Below are 22,477 nucleotides of genomic sequence, written 5' to 3'. Positions count from 1 at the left end.
AGATTACCAAAAAGAGTTTTCTGGACACTGATAACGTTGAACTAGACTGTGCCTCCTCTTGTATGTTAATGAAATAAATCCAAACAATACAAAGGTGATGACTAGGATAGAAAAGACATTTATTCATCCAAGTAAGATTTTGCAATGGCCATCTAAGATGCTTTTCTCCATTTCTTTTTGGGTTTTATATATATTTATGTGTATTCACACAGGTGATTATACTATCAGATCCACCAAAGGAAGAGAAGTATCAAAAATGACGAGATTTCAAGACAACACCACAGAAAAAAAGAAAACTAGACCTACTAGCTAAGATGTCACATTGCTGAGTGTGATCACCAAGGTTTAAAAGGAGGTTGAGCAAAGACTTGGACTAGACAGTAAAGAGATTTTTGAAGGACAGTGAAAAGAAAGAGCTAAATTTTGCTTAAAAGGCTTGCAGATTTAAAATTGGACAGAAGCCACCTTAAAAACATTCCATTTGCCAAATTACCACATTGTGACATCACGTGTCAGTGCAAAGTTATTGTTGGTAAATGCTCCATGATGATTCCTTCATCCTTATGAAATGCATCAATCATCTTTCAGGAACAAAAGCTGGTAAATCACGTATTTATAGTCAATTCTAACCAGAAATGGATGAAAGATTGCTTCCTTCAAAACTTTCTGTCTTCGAATAAAAACTTCTGAAGATCAGTGAGATATTAAAATGGCAAATTAGAACATAAAGACCACACTTAAAAAGATAATGAGGAAAGTTAAAGCATGCACACACACAAGCCACCAAGCCTTCCAGTTCTGCTTCTCCATAATGAGATTAACACAACTCCTGGGCTGCCATCTCCAATCATCACTTAGATTATCAGCTGGACTACAGCCAAGGCTCTAATTGCTGCACTGAAGCAAAGTCACTATTACAATAAATTTATTTAATTCTGTGTGACATCTTACAAGCTTTTCTCCACACAGCACTGGTTCTTATAGACAACTGTGCAGTCCTGTTACCTGTAACCATTTCTTTTCTTGAAAAAGTTGGTTTCGTTTTGTGGCTGAAACCTGCGTCCTCTCCTGGTAAGTGGATCTCAAAAGTTTATGTTCGTTTTCGTGCCAAAGCTGGGTTTCTTCATGTCTTGCCCTTTGAAAAAAATGGAAAAAGCTAAAAATTAGCATTATCACTGTGTATCAACATCTCAAAGATTAAATAGATCAGAATGCTACATGTTACCTTCAGAGTCATAACACTACATTCACCAGAATAATTACATCTTAAATGGATGCAGTTAAAGAACAAGAGATTTTTCCTTGGCATATCTTCCTTTATTATCTCAAACATTTACACTGTTTTTACAACACGCTGAAGAAGGAAAAAGGAAAACTTGTATAGCTTCAGGCTTCCCCCAGCTTCTTCATATTTCAGAAATTTATCCATCACTGCCTTGAAAGAGACAAAACTAAGGCATGTAATTTCTATCAATACAGAGAAAAATCTCTCTTAGACAGAAGTTTAGAAACTTGCCAAAGCCATTTTTGCAGCTTCTGTCAGCTTTTGGAGACTACATTAGAGATCATCTGGAGTGTTTGCTCCACGATGCCAAATTTTACTTCTCTCTTGCACAGCGAGTTCTTTCAAAATCGCAGTCAGTGGGATTCCTTACAGTGGTCTGTACAACCCTCAGCTGTACATCTTTGCGTGATTGGACCCCAAGGTAATCAGTGCATTACATTAAGTGTCAAGTCTATAATCAGCCTCTCAGAATGCACCTGCAAACAATGCAAACCTATTTTGTCTTGCATGTTCCTGCATAAGGGCATGCATGCTTGCAAGGCCAGTCACATTTCTGTATCCAACTCCAGAGACAAGTGCGTGCATTTCCACATAAAGGGTACAGATGCATTTCAGTATCTTGTTTAAAAAAAATACTCCGTCTCAAACAAAGGATGTTTTTGAAGCATGATTTCCCATCGCAACCTTGCAAAGCAAATACATCCATGCCACATACAAAACATGCATCACAAGTCTGGTGTAAGCATGATTAATCACACAATTATGATCTCCAGGCACAGCTGTTTAACAAGTGTGTAGAACAAGAGGTTCCCATCTCTTCTGCAGGACCATCAGAAGACATGCATGCTTTACTCCCTCTCTGTGGGCTGAAGAACGTACTGACAAAGCTAAATAAAACCCTAGCACTAAAATAAATGGCATTAATACTTAAATAAAATAGAAATAATGACAGTGTAACTGTATTTCTGTAATAACAAAATAGATCAGAGACACCTGTATTATGAGGTGCTAGGCCACCACTGTGTATGCACCTTACAATCATTACAGACTGCTGTGGCTCCAAGCAACCACACTTTCCCAGCAGCCCTGAAGCTACCTTCTTTTAGGAAAAGCTGCATGCAATAGAAATTTCTGAGTGACTGGTCAAAATTCAGGAAACATTCCATGATACACATAGGTTATTCTCATAACCTTCTTGGAAATCCCATGTACATCTGCCTACTTTGTACTGAGGGAACAGAAACAAGATCTCTCTGATCTCACCAAATCTGGGTGACTGCACGAACATGGTATTGTTCCTAAGCTAAACATAACCAAACCTGGCTCCTACCACCTGACCCCAATATCCTGCGTCAACACCGGATGCATTCACCTAAAAACTCATCTCATAATTTAATCAAGTAAAACAAAACCGGGGCATGAATTTCAGTCTCATGTATTAAACAAGTAACCTGCCATACACACTTTTAACTTAAAAAGTTCTTTATTTGCAAGAAGATTTGACTACAGCAAAACTGCAATGATCTGGTCTTCTGGGGCTAGTCTAATCATCTTTTTAATTTTCCAGGTGAAAAAAGAAATCTTGGGTATATTGGGTTTGTTCCAATTCAAAATGAAAAAAAAAAAAAAACCCACACAAAAAAACCAAACAAACCCCCCCCCCCGAAGCCTACAATTTTTCATTGAAGAAGTGGCCATGTTTTCCAAGCCATACTATCTAAAAATACTGTTGGAACAGCAAAATTTTAAATACCCCCTATTGAAGACAAAGGGTACGCTTGCTGCATCAACAAGAGTCAGACCACAGACAAAGCGGTGTGAAAGGCTACAAGAATCAAGCAAGAAAAAGAAAGTGTGTCACAACAGCAGTCAAACTCAAGCTCAAAGAGAGGAGTGTGCACAAGACAGAAAAGTGAAGAGGATATTCATCTGACCCTGAAGAATGGCACTGCTCTCAGACCTGTGCAAAGAGAAGAGTTATAGATATAATCATCCAAAGAACAGGAACACTTTCATAAATGTATATATTGCATATATATAAAAATATATATTTTATATATAAAAATATATTATATATACATTATATAGGGAAAAATAAGCAAACCATGTATTTCAAGGATGTTTTAGTGATTCAATTTCTATGACACTGAAGACAACACCACCTCTAAAGCCCGTATCATTATTACAAATTAACGCATGGAGTGAACACGTCTTAATGGCAAAATACAGAATGTTGTATCTTAATCTTTAAGCAATGGTAAAACAGCTGCTTAGAGCCTCAGAAGGTAGAAGAAAACAGCTCTGAGGGAGTGCAGTTTGTTTTAAACCTGCCTTATTACTAAAGACTAAATAGAGGCTAAAAATACCCTTACAAATCTCCAATTTCACAATAAAATCCTATTATCTGTACTGATTTTTTCTAATTTTCATGTATATCAAAAATTATACCCAAATGTATTGACTAGCACACTGCACCCTTATATGTACAAGCTGCCAGAAAACAAAAGGATTTTCTTCTTTCATTTTTGCTATTGCATTTGAGAATAGCTTCCAATACCTATGAAGAATCCTCTCACTTCTAACAACAGTAACCAGTAGCATAGCCAAAGAAAGACCTGGAAACAGAGACAACTTTTTCTTCCTAAGCTAACTACCTCCCTTGGGTCATCCAACACATCTCACATTCCCCCAATCTTTGAAGTTGTTATCCCTTCAAGAGAAGGCTGAGAATTTTTCTGTGACTTTGTACTGTGCTGAGCACATTACTGCCACCTAACAAGTGACACATAAAAGGAAGCTCCCAAAGATCTATGCATACCAAAAAAAGAATCTGTTTTTACTTTATATTTAAATATCATTCCATTGCCTGAAAAGGAGCATCAGAAGTATCTCCACGGGGAACCATTGCTCAAGCTGCCTTGCTGTTGTATGCTCAAGCTGCCGTGTCAAGGATTCAATCCCATTCCCACTCAGCATCAGCAAGAAAAGTTGCATTTAATTCACCAGTTCATCATGATCAATGTTTTTCAGGGCAATTCTGAAATAATTGTAGGAAGAAAAAAAAAAGGGGGGAGGGGGAATTTTCATACAAGCTCCATATTGATATGTTAGAAGGTCTTTAAAACTCCTTATTAAAATTATTCATAAATTGTGTTCCACATTTTGAGAAAAACAGAAGTGTCATTTTACATAATAAGGCATCAACAAACTTACCGATGATCAGCAGCCCAGCGCAATGCTGCTTGAACTTGGGTAACGAACCTATCCAAAAAACTGCTAATTGAAGGATGCCTTGAAGGAAGCTGAAATTTTAAGGAATTTTTCTCTTTCTCCAGTTCTTCCAGTTTCCGTCTAAATTTATCAGCTAGAAATTAAATTAAGGGAAAAAAAAAAAAGTTACTTAACAGTGACAAAAAGGTTCCATTTTACCTGAAGAAGAAAAAAGGTTGGTCAACGAAAAGTAAAATCCACCTCACAGATGGCTCTTCCCCTTTTGATAAAATGTTAACAGTCTGTTTTGCTCAAGGATGAATTACTAAGACTAAATGGAAAACATCAGATAACCAGGATGCTAAGCTACTTTATTCTATGACAAGGACAAAACTGCAGGCTTCCCAGTGCTTTCACAGAGTTTTAATTTGGTAAAGCTCCAAAGAATTGGCTCAAAGTTATCATCTGTGCCCTTTTCCTAGAGCAACAGCTCTGAAGTAAATTCAAAGAAAACTCCTACTCTTCACTGCTTCAGTTTTAAAACAATCTTAGATGGCAGTTGCACATTTGAAGTCTGACCTTTTAAAAATTGCATTGTTATTAGGTCAAGAACTGAAAAATCACATGTGATATCTCAGCAATATATTTCAGCAGAAAATGCACATGCAATTATAGCAATTAAACACTTATCTCGTTCCAGGCTCTCCTGAATTATGCTTTACCACCCAACAAAAAGATTTACTTTCAACTTTAAATGAAAATAACAGTGGTCCTTAAGAGAGTGCTTTGACTCCACCCTAACTCTATAAATTTCTTAGAGTAAATGCTTCTCTATGTTAGTTCTTTGTTTTCTTTCCTTGTGTAGAAAACAAAGGAACACGGTTCCAATTACAAATTATTATTTCTAGTATGTATATTCTCTGTTCTCTATAGTGCCAGTATAATAGAAAAATCACATATGTGACAAATAACAAGCCTGGCTGGTCCAAGCCAGAACACCTTTGATGATACATTAGTCAAATCAGAGAGTTTTGAGCTAGCCCACAAATGGAAAACCTTTACAGCTCAGTACTTTCCTTATGACCTTGCTGCCTACAATTTTGCATGATTAGCATTCCTTCCCTTCTAACATTTTCAATACAACATGTTACTATCAGAATAACATCCATCTGTGCATGCTTTTTACTGCTTATTTTCTTTCTTTATCCTCAAAGGGGTTTTAAGAAGAGGGGTTGTTTACATTTGCTGGTTTAGTGAAATGATCCATTTTTACAATAATCTATCATTATTATTGATCTCCCTTCTGCTTCTGTGCTGATGGGGTGCAATAAGACACAGAACATACTAATGAGACTAGATCTTAATGATTCCTAGTTTTTACTTTCATTATAAATAACCCAGCCACCAAGCCAGGAAACATGAAATTGCTGCTCTACCCTTAATTGGTTTAGTGGCGGACTTGGTAATGTTAGGTTAATGGTTGGACTGGATGATCTTAAAGGTCTTTTCCAACCTAAACGATTCTACAATTCTATCTTCTCCCTAGGCCAGCAGACTGTTCCGGGGTAGTTAAACTCATGTTGTTGTTGTTGTTGTTGCTGCTGCTGCTGTTGTTATTGTTACTAGGGTGCAAAACACTGCCAGAAGGCTCTAGCTGAAATGATCACCAACCAAGTCACTGCAGGGTCCAGGCCTTGCCCCAACAACCACATGTACACGTGTGCATACTCTTCCTGCAAAGGAGAAACACCTTTTCAGCGCTGGTGGTGAACCACATGTGCAGTGTGTTTCTCAGGGACCACAGCTGAACAGATTCATCCTATCCCTATCACCACAAGGAAACTGGAATTTGGGCCCAGATGAGTCTTCTGAGCTCATACTTTGACCAGAAAAACATATCAACATTTGCATTTTGCGTGGAATTTCAAACACAGCCATCAAAAATATCACTGTTACAAACAGAAAAGTACGGGTTGGATTGTGAACAATGAATGCCAAAACACGTGGAAACACCTCCTTTTACTCCAAGCATTCACCATTGGGCTTCCTGTGTTACCCAAGAGGAGTTGTGGCAACCCTCTACGGCCTTTCAACGATATTGTCATTGTTCTGCGACATAATTATGCTCACACTGTGTTTGTGTGTCCAGTCGTTTCATTGTTCTACTCTTACCCATCCTGGCCCTAGAAACAGGCTATTTTGAGAAGGAAAACAGATTAGGGGATCCACATGCCAATTCATTCTCTCTCTCATTAATTCTTGGCTGCATCCTGCTTTATATATTCCAGTCTACACAGAATTCAATTAGTTTCTACTAACAGACGTTTCTAAATAATTTGTTTCATTGGCATTTTGTAAGTACTATTGCTGGCCATATCTGCTCGTCATCTCTCAGCACTAAATGATGGTTTACCCTTTCAGCATTGCGGTTAGGGGTTACGTCTCAAGAAACTCCACCACCACTGAGCTGAACACTGCAGCACTCAGCTTTTAGGCTCCTCTCCTGTAGAGTTTGACCTGGCTGATGTCTTCAGTGTATGGAAAGACCAAGGCACCTCAGTGCCAGCTGCAGAGCAGGGAACCATGCAAACAAGGTTGATCTCAGTCCAGCTTTCAGTGCTGAAGCTGAAGAGCAATCTGGATCAAGCAGAAGTAATAGAAATGATAACAAGTCTAGCAAATAGACATGTGAAAAAGACGGCAATAAGCAGGGTTCCTCAATCCAGCAGAGAGAAAGACTGAGGGGAGCAATTTCCAGTACTATTACATACCAGGAAGGAAGCTGCAAAGAAAGCAGTAACACAATGCTTTTCACCTCTCCTCAGAACTTGAATCCTCAGTAACAAACCTGAGTTGCAGCAAAGGAGATGAGGAAAAACATTAGAGATAGTAAAGCACTAAGTGCTTGGGACAGCCAGGAAATCTCTGCTGGTGTTGGTTTTCATGTCAGACAAACAGCTCTCAGGAATAGCTCTGGCATAGTTTTTAAGGCTGAGGCCAGCAAGATCAAATGTGTTCTCCTGAGACCCCTTCCCACCATATTTTCTAGGATTTTCCATCCAAGAAACAGACACATAAGGTCTTTGCTATTCGTAAGCCATCAGACTCAAGGACACTACTTTCTTTTGCCTTCATTCTGGTCTTTTAAGCATGTTATTTCAACACAGAAAAGACCTTCACAGGATCCCAGAGCTCACTGATGGACTGAGACACCAAAAGAAACTACACATGCTCAGATACCTCCATCACACACAAAGGCTTAACACTTTGTTCCTCTGTGCCATACTTCACCTCAAAATAAGTAATTTAACACACAGCTTACATGCAAAAAGAAATCCCCTGTTTGATGAAGTTCTTAAATGGAGGAACTTTAATGTATTCAATACATACTGTTTTACAGACAAGCATTTGGAATAAGGCTTAATTCTCTTTACCAGCCTCTTATTTCACCGTATTCTGTTGCTAGCTTGCTGCCTTGCAGCAGTCCTATGGATACCCTATACGAAGCTGCTGCTTCAGTGCAAACAGCAAAAGTCAACCCTTAAATTACCCTCCATCCCAGCCCGTTACTGCCTGGTACACTTCAGACATCCCACTCAATTTAAAGCCAGGGTACAGGCCTGGAAGCTGCTGACTAACTGCTGTTCTCAGTTGAACAGACAGCAGTCAGAGAACTGCAATGTCTCCAAAGATCATGTTTTGTAATAGCTTTGAGCAAAGGAAGCAATTTCCATAATTTTTAATTGACCATATGAGAACATCTGGCTACCTCTCTAATTTTTTACATATTCTGATATTGTTTTTTTTTTCCTGTGAAGAGAAGGTTCACTTTACCAGAACTGTTTATCATCATTTAAAAAACATTTAAGAATACCATCACAGTAAGGATAGAACCTCATTTGCTACCTACTGCATATATTTATGTTTGTTCTTTGCTGATAGGTGAGAAGATGATGAATCGTGCTATTCTACAAATTTCTGGACATTAAGGAAATGTTTCTTCACCTAGTTCAACTAGAGAAGGCCATTTGATCCTGCCCCACAATCCTGTAAAGGAACCCCTCCCTCCTTCCCTCACCTTCCCCAAAAATCTGAAGGATCTAAACTAGGATTTGTGCAGGGTTTACATGCGTAAAATCACACTTTACAGCCCTAAAGTCTTTTTCTCACCTACTATACACTTCCATAGCCAGGTAACCTCCCAGCATTCACTTTCTTAAAAACGTAAAGCTTCCAAGATGACTGAAGTGTTTTTGTATACTCAGCATCAAAGATATTGTTACCTGTTTTGTAAGAACTAAAGAAGTCCCAGGTTCAGATCCAAAGACCCGTCTTCTAGCAGTCTGCCTCCAACCACACACAGCAGCAGGCCTTTAGAGAGGAGACTAAGAACCAGGGTGCAAAGTGCCCCTTTACCTTGATGCTGCTCCTGAACTTCTAATGTTTGTCAGCTGAAAGACTTCCTGAGCAAGATATTACTCCTAGATCAGGGCAGGGGGAAGGCTAGAAAAAAGTCTCCAACAATTGGACATCTATCATCTATCCACCAGAAACTTCTCTTTTCTCAACCTATCAATGCTTTTGGTCTCCAAAATATACTATGACAGAGAATTTCAACATGGAATTATATAAACACACATCCCATTTGGTAACTTTAAACCTAAAGTCTGATGATCTTATTAGGTGGTTGGTGTTGGTTTGTTGGTTTTTGTTTTTGTTTTGTTTTTTTTTAAGTAAATAAAACAAAACATTCCTTCTTCACTTTCCCTGCGCATTAATAACTCAGGCATCATCATGTTCAAATTGCGCCACTCATTTTCCAGGATAGAGAGACTTACATTAGCTAAAGCAATGCTACAAAGGCTAGAAAGTGAGGAGTCTAATGCAGAGCTTGAATACATGACTGAAATGCAGCTGGAGAACAGATTAGTAAGCAAGGTGTCTACGGTCCAATTACTAGCATTGGCCTCCTGCAAAATTACTTGCAGAAGAACATGCAGACCAATTAATACCCAAATCAGACATGTAAAGACATATACTGTGATCAGAAATTAAGGCATTACAAGCAACTGGAGTATGCATGTGCTCTTAATTTAAGGATAAAATAACTAGCCATTTAACAGTACCAAACAGATACACAATAGAAGATACTCAATTCCTTGCAAGTCCTAACACACCAGATATGTGTAAAAGGGAGCTTCAGATTACATTTAGATAGCTGAATAGCCAGCCCTTACCATGGGCTGTGTGCTCACTGGTACAGAGCAAAACTTTTTCTACCTTCCATTCAGCCCTGTATATGGAAACCAACAAAATAAACCAGTGCAGAGTCAAACCACGCACCCAGGCAAGGCTGGCTGCAAGAAGGCATGGGGCTGGGGACAGACACTGGAATAGCCTGTTGGAGTGACAGAAGGAGCAGTAGCTGTTACCCCAGAGCTATGCCTACCCTTCTGACTACGTGGACTAACAGGAGCACATCTGCAGAGCAAAATAGGTCAGCACCGAGCAACCAACATCTGCAGTTCAGAGGGTCTTATTTCAGACTAGGTTTAGTGTAGTCACATGGAGTGAAGGCCAGTTAGCAGTTGGAGCCCCTAGGGTACACCACTAGAGCACACCTTCAGACTTTCTTCCACCTGAAAGAAAACCAGTCCACGCACTCCAAGACTGCTCTACAATGCCAAGTACAGTAAATGGGACAATTGGGAGATTCTCTTCAAAGGCTCGCACACCTAATCTGAACTAAAATGCTATTTGGGCCAGGGTCCTTGGAATACTTCCAGCAGTCAGTGGAAAAAGTAGCTCCTGCAAAGACCAGTAAGTAGAGGCTAAAGCTTTCCAGACAAGGCAATAAGTCCCTGGGTACCACAGCCAAACATTCGTGTTCAGTTCATAAAAGGCTGGAGCATAACGGCCACTAGAGCAAAATGCAAATGAAATTACCCCATTCACCCACCACTTAATTTTTTTCCATTCCAACCAAAAAGGCAACTTTGTGAAATTCAGCACTCCAGCTGTGCTCCTGAACTATCAAGATGACCTTGAGGAACAGCTGAGCAAATCAAACTCCTGGCTGCTGAACATCCTTTGGAGTCGGAAGCAACGGCTACAGAAATCACCTCAAAGCAGGAAGGCCAAAATCTTTAGACTGCTACAACTCCCTAATTCTTTGTTTCATGTGTATTCCTCAGTTATTTGGCATTCTTAGTACAGGTGACAAACCCTTCCTATTCCTGCTTTAGCCTACCAAGATGCTAGACTGAAGTTTGCCTCCGATTTTGGTGCCAATTAAAGTTAAAAGACTAGTAACCTGAAGACTACAAGAGAATCATCTCCTGTGTTCCCAGCCAGACTCAAGGCATCAGAGTAGCCAAAACACACAGCAATGACCTGATGTCACATTTGATGCCACAGGATTCCCCTGTTGCAGGCAACATCAGCTGTCTGCCATCTTTCCACTCCTGTTTCTTTCCTAGCAAAGAGAGACCAGTATACATAAATCAGGTGGAAGAGGAAAAGGAAGGAAACCTGGTACTCAAAATAGGCCCTGAGAGAGAAGCAACAGAGAACAGCATTTGAAGGATTTCTTACAAGGACTGCTCAAAAGCAGACTCTCTGCCTTCCAGCAAGCTCTGCAGTTCCCCGCCCCATCAGTCCATACCAGTTACAAGCCAGGAAATTGCTGTGTCCTTAAAACATATATAGCATTTCAGAATTTAAGGTATCAAATGTCAGTGTTGCAGCAGAGTTGGGAAGTCTGAAAGCTTTAAAAACTACAAGAACAAACGTATTTCAGCTGTTACACTTCTTATAAAAAGAAGCTTAACATATTGGCAGATATTGATTCCCCCCCCCCAATTCACATTGAATTTAAGAGCATTCATTTAGGCTTTGAACAAAAAGCTAAATTCTCAGAAGTCTCACTGGTTCTTCCCCCAAAGCACAAGACCAAGTTTCCCACCTACAGTTTACATCTTAACACTGAGAAGTCTATGCTGTATATGAAACTTCTTCCCAGAAGGGTGCTAGTGCAAGCCTAGTGTAGACTTTCAGCATAAATTTTGACCAGTGCCCCTATTTCATAGAACATCCATAGCAGCAACACCACTGACAGATTGCCACTCAGATCTGTAGCATTTTCTGCCTCTTAGTAGTAAGAGTTAAGTGGAGCAGAGATTTACAGACACAAGCTGTAGGACTCAGTGGGTTTTGTGAGAGCGTAGGTACAGTTATTTTCAACGTCAGCAGGAAGATTAGCAAGAAGCCACAAAACCAGAAAGGTTCTTTCAGTATGCCTCTGGGAAAGGAGAGGCGTGAGAGCCCAGCAGGAAGTGTCAGAGTCCTGACTGGGTGATTAATCTCTTAAGTTACTTGGCCAGCATTAGCAAAATTTTGCTTTCCCATGTTTCTTTCTCATTATCACCTGGCAATAATGTAGGCTGAACTACCCTCACAGCTGTTCTTTCTGGTCTGAGTTTAAGGTACATCAGGACTATCTGGATAAACCTACATCACAATTTCCTGTAACACGACTATCCCGCAAGCAAAGTAGTTACTATTTGCCCCTATCATCTCACAGAGGAGCCTCCAATTGTACTAGGCTGAGACAACAGAAAAAAAAAAATTCTATTCCAATAAATTTACAATTAACAAAACAAATGACAGCCAAAAAGACAAATGGAGAGGACAAAGCATCAGACATACAATATGGGCGAAAACTATGTACAATAATTTCAGCATACCAGAAGCAGCTTAATCTCCACTGCTCTTAATCTGACACTTCTGAAAAACATTAAGCTTTTATAGTATTTTTAATAGCAAAGGTTTTAATAATAAAAGCTTCAGAAGTATTTTACATTACAGCATAAACTAGCCACTTCCATAATTTTCTAAATGCTCCAGTAATTACATTTTTTTAAAGGGCCTGACATACATAACAGTTGCTGAAATAGTGGGCAGTTTTCTGTATATGGCAACCCCTTACTCATCTTTGTAATTGCACTAAAATAAAGGTACAATTCTGTACAGTGTCTATCCCATATAGTCCTTATCTTCAGATTTGCTGCATTTGTAAATTCCTTTGAACAGCACAAAGGTTTTAATGCATAGGCATTTTTGGAGACATCACTTCTGTTTTAGTCAAGTCACAATACAAAATAAACAGTGCCCTGTTGACTGTTTGCTTTTCATACCCTTTCATAAACATCAAATTTCCAGTGAAACCACCAAGACACCTACATTTCCAATATAACTTTACAGTAAAAATAATTTACAATAACATTGAAAGATACATTAAAGGAAAAAAACAAGCTGATTGCTGGTGCACTTTATTTGGTATCAACATTACTTTGTAAGCAGAGCTGACAGTACTGTCGCTACATGTAAAATTGTACAGAAATAAAAGAAAAACACGTACCACTGATTCCAGGCTGAACCTGCATTTTTTAAAAAGTAAGGCTATGCAGCACAATGGCACAGATCCCTATTCTGAATTAAATTCTACTCTTAAAAAGATCCCTCAAGACAAGGAAGCCAGCAGAAATCAATGCAAAGCTCCTTGGCTTGCAATACAGCTCCTTCTTTTATTGGAGATGGTAGAGAAGAGCTTTGGTAAAGGTTTCCAATCAGCACAGTTCATATACATGAACAACTGTCAGCTATATGTTAATGTTGACTTAATATATATTAATGAGGATGATTCAATCCCAGTTCACTCTGTCCCTTTCCTTGCTCCAAGAATCTCTAAGCCAAGATCTGCTTTTCTTCACTGCCTCTGAATAAATGTCATGGGTTGATTAGAAGACAGGCGAGTCAATTAACAGTGAAAAAATGCAATACTCTACAACTAATTGCATTATATTGTGAGATACTGGTCATTTTTATAAAGCGAGTTCTAAATACTCTAACTCTAAATTAAAAAAATCCAATGGACTATATCTGGGCTTTTATTTCAAGGATTTTATGACTAGACACACAGTCAGGTTATGTTGGGATTTTTTTGTACCAGGCTCTATTTAAGCACATATCCCGAATCTAAAGTGCTTTGTTCCAGCTGTCAAATAAAAGGCTCCTTTGTTATTGCCTAACCTGAATATATTGAGAATACCATCCTAAAGCACACCATTTGAAACACTTTTTTTTTTTTTTTTTGGTGATCAAAGTCCAAAACTAGTATAGATAACATAAGAAGTGTTCCGCAAAGGTTTATCTTCGTATTTTTAAAAGCCGGGCTGTAAAAGTGCACAACAAAGCAGCACAAAGTCTAGGCTAAGAAACACCAAGAGTTACTCTAAGTTGAAGTTTGAAAGAAAATAGCACAGATTTTAAAATGTGGCGTCTATTAAATTGCGCAATGTCCCCAAGGACTATAATATGTGAAGAAACTGGCTTGCAGTTCTGCTTAAGCCACCAGCTACAGGATCAGCACCACCAAAAACAAAATGCAATTAGACAACATTATCTTCCTTCTGTGCCAAGGCACACTGATGAAAAGGTATCAAATATTTTTTCTTATAGAATGGATATTGCACACAGAGAACTATAAAGAGAATATAAATACATGCACACAACCCCAAACCGATTGCTCTGAAAACTACAGTGGGGAACTCCACAAGGAAATTTGAAGCTTTGCTCTAGAAACAAAAGGGGAGAGAAGATAAAGGAAGTCTTTGTGGTAACTGAGCTGAAAACAGTACATCCATTCATTATGGATGAGTACCTGGATGCCAGAATTTAAAAAAAACCAAACAAACAAAAAAAAAAACCCACCCCACTTTTTTCTTCCTCTCTTGCTCCCTGCATTCCCCTTCATGAGTTCCCACAACAGTACTCAATATTTTCTCGTCCAGGTCTCCACTCTCACATTTAGTAGCCTATATAACCTCAAACACATACATCTAATTTCCTTTCATTGTTCCTTCCTTATCCCTAACGCTCTTCAATTTATTCATAAAGTTTTCATTCTTAAGCTGATACCCTTTACAAGCACTCTGGATCAGTAGATGCAAAACCAAAAACTGTTTTTTAAACTACTAAAGATGCTAGCTTAGTTCAGTCTAGCCACATTTCCAATTTCCCCCATCCACCACTGTTCTAGCACCCAGAAGTTAAGCTGTTCTACTTCATCCAGAAAAGGCCATATTCTAAGAAATCAAGCAATAAGAGAGAACAGTTTACAACACCTGTAATTTGTTCTCAGACTATTTTGCCTGCCATAAGTGAAAATCAATTCACAAATTTTAAAATTTCATAGAATCACAGAATGGTTTGGGTTGGAAGGGACCTTTAAAGGTCACCTAGTCCAACCCCCCTACAATGACCAGAGGCATCTTCAACTAGATCAGGTTGCTCAGAGCCCTGTCTAACCTGACCTTGAATGTTTCCAGGGATGGGGCATCTACCACCTCTCTGGGCAACCTGTTCCAGTGTTTCACCACCCTCATCATAAAAAATTTCTTCCTTATATCTAGTCAGCTCCCATAAGTTCCACCAGCTCAAGGAACCTGAATTCAATGGCAAAGGAAATAATTTAAACACAGAATAGTTGCTGACCGTTAGTATCTGGTGACTTATTTCCTGCCCTTCCCTTTGAACTTGGCCTCACAAACTAATTCCCTCTCCTCGGCAGCTCACAGGCAGCCTTACACCCCTGTTTCTCCCCATACTGGTTCTCTGCCCCTTCATCCTCTTTCCTTCCCACACCTTCCACCTCAGCTAGCATCTGCTTCGTCGGTCTCCTTTCTTTCCTAAAAGTGATTTGGGTTCCTCCTGGATTTCTGCTGAGCTTCAAATTATACTGCCAGATTTACACAGAGGCCTCCTCACCGCACTCCAGACTGTAAACAAAGGTGAGGATAAAGTTAACTTTTGGTGAGGCACAGAGACACAAAAACATGACAAAATAAAGCTTTTTCTTTCGCTATTTGACCTACACATACCATTTACTTGGCTTACGTATACAAATACCAAGCTCTCAAACTACCATCTTCAACACTGCTTTCCCAAGACTGCTTTCGGTACCAAAGCATACACAGGGTAAACACAAAACAATTTAATTTGGGGCAGTGACAACTGTAGTTGGATCCTGCAACTCTGGAAGGCAAAAAAAATGTAGAATATGAAATGTAAAAGCTGTAAACCCTTTTCTTTTCCTGGAAACTCTATCTCAAGCATACTTTGTCCAATTGATCCCCAATTTCAAAACATTCAATATTTCCTGACATTCCCAAAATGGCACCAAATTCTGTAAGAAATTCAGAGAGTTTGTGGGGTTCGGAGCACTGTGCAAAGTAAACCTCTCTACAGAAACGGGTTCTCACACTGAACTGGAACAAAGCCACATCTCACTGCAATGACCTCAGAGGAGGCACTTCCTCTGCTGTCAAGTTGTATTTCGTGTCAGCAGCTTCGCAGCAGTGTAATGCATTGCACTGCAAGGCACTACCTTCCCCCAAAGCACTGCCCTGAAACAAAGACTTCTCCCACTCCCTACGCACGTGTTACAGCCCTCGCACTACCTACTTACTGCCGTGAATTGCTCCGCTGTGTGAACATGAGAAGACCTTCCCTTAACTGGCACAGAAAGCCAAGGAAGACAAACTGCCCCAAGCAGTCTTTACCTTTAAATATTTTCTAAGTCTTCCAAAACAGATTCTTACCCATTATGTTGCTGAGCAGTTACGTTTTCACAAGTGGCATAGACCAGCTGCTACCAGCAAACATCCCAGGTATCCCTCTCAGATAACGAATCTGAAGTGATATACTTTCACAGACTGCTGTTCATTTAGACCCATCTAAAAACTCAAAAAAAAAAACCCCAAAACCCAGCCCAGCAGGTTCTTTTTCTAAAAATTACTTTGGTTTGCTGAGTTATTTCCCCTTTCAGGGCCTGCAAGCCTCTGTTACGGAAGATGAGCAGATAAAACACACTTCCCTTGAAACAGTAGCTGCGTGTTCTGCGTGTGAAGAACAAAGCCTTGAAAAACTCCGATTTCCACCACAGCACATTTATAAATTAACCGGTCCATACAGTAGGACAATAGGGTGCAAAGCAGAGCTGGCAACTCAGTGGCACCACCCCTCTATATCCATACCAACACATGACAGTAGCAGTAGAATCAACGCACCCAAACTCATTCAACCCATTATGGAGCCTTCCGGACACAACAAAGGTGGCAATTTTGACAGGCTTAATCCTGGATTTGCCTGGTGGGTGGTGGGGTGTGGAACAAATACAAGGCAGGCAGCCACCCACACTGTGTGCGGTATGGTCAGAAACAGAGGAAACACTTCGATGACTCGCTCAAAAGTCCAATGTCCTACAAAGTGTTCCAAGAGTATCTCAAAATTCTTTGTTTGCCCAAAGAATTTCTTGTGGAATTATCAACAGCTCAAGTGCATTATAGGAAAAAAACAACAGTAAGGTGTTGTTTGATTTCCCTGTAGGGAGCTCACAAAGCAATCTATCCATCTGCTCTGCTTTGGAAAGACTGAAGTGAACACATGAAAGGAATTAACATACAACACCTCACCAACATAAGTATATTTTCCTTGTTGCTGGTTCCCATGAGGCTCTCAAAACACTGAATGCTAACCGAAACACCACAGGATCCTGCAAATTTTAAGCATAACGTTAGGAAAAAAATTAAAGGGGGGGGGGGGGGAACAGGAGTAGCTACAGGCATAATCAAGACAGCCTATCTAGAAAGAGTAACTTTTCTTAGACCACAGTTTGTTTTTATGCATCTACACATACCTACATTTTCAGGCAAAAAAGGCAGTAGAGATATACAGCATGGTTTCATGGAAATGGTTCTGCCCATGGCTGTACCAGGTGGCTTCAAATCACGCTCTGCCTATTCTCTCTCATGAGCACCAATTCTAGAGTGCTCCATTACACGATCTCAAGCGAATAACCCCATTTCTTTCAGCTTCTAGGTCCTCTGTCTGTAAAAATGTAGATAGTAACAACTGCTCCATAGGGGCCTCATTAGGCTTAATTAACACCTGTGTGAGATCTTCAGATAAAAGGATTGCTGTAATTACACAATCTGAACTGTTTCTTGCATAAGAAACCTTGTATTATCCCTTTCATAATTTGACCTTTTCTTAAAAGTTAGTGCCCTTCTGTTCTTTTACAGGACCCTTCCCTACAAAAGACTATTACCTCTTGGAGTCACCTCTTAAATTTCTAATTCCAAAAGCAGATAAAGCCCAGCCTCTCTTTCCTATTTGAGCAAAAGGGATCCTGGAGTCGTCTTTTTCTTTTTTTCCTTTTTTTATTTTTTTAAACCATTGTTCCTTTACCTTCCTCCCTTTCATACACACACACACACTTTACTTTTTTCACATTTACAATATTCTTTTCATCCTGGCTCTGCAGCTGTCCCCACTGTCCCAGCACAAAGCTCCTGAAAGTGTTTCAGACTTAAGAATTACCCCCCAAGCACACCAGGCAGCAGGCAGGGCTGCACAGGAGGATGTCAGCAGAGGTCAGTGGGAAGACGACCAAAAGGCTCTTTAAGCAAGTTCCACAGCCCTTTAACTCCACTTGGGTCCCCATTCAGCAAAGCAGTTACGAATGAGACAACGTCCCATCGACCACCAAATGCAGCCAGAGGCCCGGTTGGATCGCGTTCACACAGGAACAGCAGAGTCCACCCAACAACAGCCACTGCAGAGCAGCCCGACCTCCTCCAGCATGCAGAGGCACAGAAGTGCCTCTCGCACGTCCAACCTGAGTGGAGCGTAGCAGTGCCAAGGCACCTGCACTGGTCTCCACGCTTCACGCTAACAGACTTTAAAATTTTCAATACAGGCACACTGCTTTCTTCCAGCCTGAGCCCATGAAGTTTCACTACATTCAGCAGCCTCTCTACCTGCTCATCAGAGCCTCCTCAGGCTGGAAATCAAAGCTGCCAAACCAGTATCTGTGTTGACTTGAGAGCCAGGTGATAATGGGAGCCAGGAGGGAAGGGGGAAGAGGAGCAGAGTGGGACTCTGATGGGGCTTGGCCTGCAGAGGCAGGGGCAGGAGCACCTGCTAGAAAACAAGCTCAGGGAGAGAGGTTTGGCCATTGCCACACTCTCCAGAAGTGGTTCAGAAAAGCAGGTGCTCTAGAAATGGATGAGGGATTTGCCATTTTAATATGAACCCACATAAAAAAGTCAGGACATCTTTCAAGTGTGATCCTGTTGTAGGCCCCAGAATTGCAGCTCACCAGATGTAGGTTCTGCTTGCAGCCCTGCAGCTAAGCTTTCTACGCATCTCTTGCAAGCACATAAATGCATTAAAGCCTACTCTCTTCTGCAGCATGTGTTAACTACAAATGAAAACACTTCAAGAAATAGGTTTTTATTAGCATACAGCTTCACAACAACTAATCTCTACCTTCTTCAGGAGTTACAATTAAATAGTATTGCTACAGTAGTGAATCTTGCTACGAATTTCACTCTATGCCAGTAGACCCACAACAGCTCAGTAGTTTTAATAAGTGGTTTTACCATAGCAAAATAAGCATTTCTATCCAGCCTTGCAACTTGACTCTGTCCATCAGCATCCCCTTCTGTTGATACTGTTTGAGCAGTATGCCTTTGAAATAACGAGTAAGGATTACATTAATGTGTCTAAACAGCAACCTCCATAAACAATTTTTTTTTCCTTCCAAACCTCCTGCAAATGCAACAGAAGATAGCTGTTTTCCCCTCCCACACCCATTCAGCTCCTTTTTACTTTACCTCAACTGGGCAGCTTGAGAAGAACTGTGGTAAAATCTGTAGATCAGGCAGATGGTATTTGCTGCTCTTTTATCAATCCTGCTGCTCAATAGTTTTAAAAAGCCATGATAATTCATTACGTGAGTGTTCTCAGATAGATCCTGGGTTCCACTGCCATTTTGTAAGTGGAATCATTTTATTTACAGGAAGTATCAGAACCTTCAACCAAGGCAGAAAAAGATACTAGATTATAACAAGACACCTGAAATCACTGACCTTTATGCTCTTTGCTTTTAATTTCTCCTCAAAAAGCACAATTCTTTCCTTGCTTTATTTCAACAAATCTGAAGAGCAGCTGTCCTCTGCACTTCCCAGCTGGAGCAGTGGGGCAGGGACAGTTTAGCCCTCCTTTCAGGTTCTCTTTACACTATCCACCCTCACCCTAAGGAGTGCTCATAGCTCCCTGTTCCCGCCCACACCCAGAACTTCTCTCTTCCCAGAATTCTATCTGACCTTTATTTTTTTAATATATTAATAAATAACCAAAGAAACTAGTCATACATATATATACACACACCTTGGGGGGGTATATACATACACACACATATACATCCTCCCATCCTCTTGGGAGATGTCTTCTTCGTCATACACTGAAAACTGTTTATCTGACTTCTCTTCCTCTTCCTTTTATGGACAGAGATGTTAAGGTTAAAGAAGCAAGGTTAAAATATAGAAAACCATTGTTATTTGGTTACAGAAAAATGAAGAGAGGAAAGAGTTAAAAAATAGATTTGACTCTGAAATATCACTATTTGATGATTGTTTTGCTAGAATCTCAGTTAATCAGTGTTCAAATTGCAATTTAGGCAGCAGTCGTTTCTAAGCAAGATGTTCCTTAGTGATGGAAGATATGCAAATAACTTTTATGATGTTATTTACCAGAGGCTCCACATTTCACCACATACCTTCTTCCAAACAATAAGCTCCTGTCAACTTAGCGTTCCATCAAATCTGTCAATTGCAACTCATTTGGTGCTACAGGACAAGCTGACACATTGTATAAAGGTCAAGTGGAAAAATGTCCCTTCCACTACATCAATATCATGAATTGGTAAAGGTCACTCCATCCAATAATTGCTACTACAGAAAATAACTTTGTTGCAATCTACATGATAGGGGAAAAAAAAAAAAAAAAGCAGTTCAAGTCCTTCATTTTTTTTCCAAGATATGACAAACTAACATTACTGTCATTTTCTTGCAGCCTATACAGTCTAATGAGAACAGCTTAACCTACATGCTCTACAGCTTTCACAAGTACATCAACTATAATACACAAAATTACACAAGGACAACTTTTCCATAAAAACATGAAAACTAAAATGTCAGCATTTATTGGTAGCAACACCTTACAACTCTGAAGTTCCAATCATGATGGGAGCTCAAAGGGCTTTACAGTCTTTTAATTAAAACTCTGAAGACTCTGGTATGGCAAGTGATGATACACCCATTTTATGGACAGCTCATACAAAGCACAGTGAGTAGCTTGCCTACAGCTAAAATAGCAAGAAGCAAATATGATCACATAGTCTAACATAAAAGCAACCAAAAGAAAATCTGTTGTACTTTTTTTTTTCTTTTATGTACCTGTTTCTGCATAATAATTCATTCTCTCTCATCACAACTTTTATCTACTTCTCCAAAAAGTACCACTCTACCACTGGGAACATCACAGTGTGTTGCAAAATGTAAAATTAATGTGTACAAATACAGAAGTTAGCATTAGGCCACTCTAATGATGGAGCTGAAATCCTAAGGCTAAGTGAGCAACAACCTGACTTACACAGACACACAACCCTCATCACCCAAGGAAGCCTGGGTTGTGTTGCACAATGATGGAAAAGAAGGAGAAGGAAGATGATCAGGTTCACCTCGTCTCACTACATCAATCCAAAGGAGATTCATATACAACTCAGTGTACTCTCTATTTCCATTATTAATGAAAGATTAAAAATTGAACACTAGCACATAAGATTCAGATCCTGTATCATCGAGACACGTTTGGAAGAAATTTTGTAGTTTCTGGGAAGAGTATTGGAAAGATTTTACACACTGGACTCTAAAAGCAAAAAAAAAAACCAAGGACCTTTCTCACCATAGTGTGCAATCAGTGCTCTGACTGTAAGCACTGGGCTTCTGGATTTGTTCCAAAGCTGCTTAGGTCTTACTACGTTTCCCAGGTCTCAGCTGAATATAACTAAAAACTGTGTACATCCTAAGCAAAGCTTTAGATTAAATCAAGAAGAAACAACTTTTTGTTAAAGAAACAAAAAGTTAACCAGAGACAGCTGCAACTCTGTCCCTAAGATACAGAATAAACATTAAATACCTGACTGTCTCCAGAATGAGGCTAATGGAAATTATAACATCAGCAACATTAATAACAGAATCAGGCCATCCTGTCAATAAGTACTGTAAGAGATACAGTACAGGTATCTGAAGCCACATACCTCTCTTTCAAAGCATTATTGCTCCACCAAAAGAGAGATCTGGCACAATATAGTGACATTCATAGGTTTTCATTTCCACAGGGAAAGGGAGGCTGGAAACTGGCCAAGGGACAGGGTGGCACTCTTCACAGACCTCTTCATTGCCACTTCAGCTGCCACATGCAAGAATGGGAGTAATGTTTGTTTTACCCTCTGGCATACTTCCTAAGTGTGTCAAATTCAACTAGTTCTTCAAAGATACTCAATAACAACACTATCAAGACCTTAGAATGCCGTAACGGAATTGTAGGTTTCTTCAGTGACGAGCGCTATGAATGATGGCAGCATCACAATGGTAGCTTGCAAGCAGCTGCAGTAAAGCACATACAAAAGAAAACGAAATTAGTCTCAAAGATCTTTGTTTTCTAGTTGTTCAGTAACAGACAGGAAATATCATTTTGAAGTCTTTTACTTTTAGGTTAACAACACCCTGTGTTTGACAAATGCCCCTTGAGATGTAGATGCTTTAACTGTAACTGCATTAACACAATACACTATAACCCCCCATTCTGGAGAATGTTATTTATGTTTACTTGGCAACTTCATCAAATAAATGCATTACTGCGTAAATAAAATTTGCCCATGGCCAGCTGGCTCACACCTGAAGAGGTGAAAGCTTAAAAATCCATATTTAATAATCTACACATAAAGAATCTGATATCCACTGAAGTCAGTGCGATTCTCGGGTGCGCAGCCTATTTGCAGGCTGGAGTGGTTAT

At 39.8% G+C, this 22,477-nt stretch overlaps 1 protein-coding gene across 1 annotated transcript in view; it reads right to left on the bottom strand.

The window, feature by feature from the left end:
* The window catches only part of DISC1 (DISC1 scaffold protein), a 190,006-nt gene that overhangs the window by 143,474 nt on the left and 24,055 nt on the right, over positions 1-22,477 (bottom strand). The window contains exons 3-4 of the mRNA XM_075707503.1: positions 4,499-4,649; positions 1,006-1,135 (exon numbers count right to left, since the gene is read on the bottom strand). Coding sequence (XP_075563618.1) covers positions 1,006-1,135; positions 4,499-4,649 — 281 coding nt within the window. The remainder of the gene's footprint in view (positions 1-1,005; positions 1,136-4,498; positions 4,650-22,477) is intronic.

The sequence above is a fragment of the Pelecanus crispus genome, chromosome 3 (assembly GCF_030463565.1).
Source record: "Pelecanus crispus isolate bPelCri1 chromosome 3, bPelCri1.pri, whole genome shotgun sequence".
NCBI lineage: Eukaryota > Metazoa > Chordata > Aves > Pelecaniformes > Pelecanidae > Pelecanus > Pelecanus crispus.
Note: the sequence above shows the minus strand (reverse complement) of the source record. Positions and strands in the feature narration are given on the sequence as shown.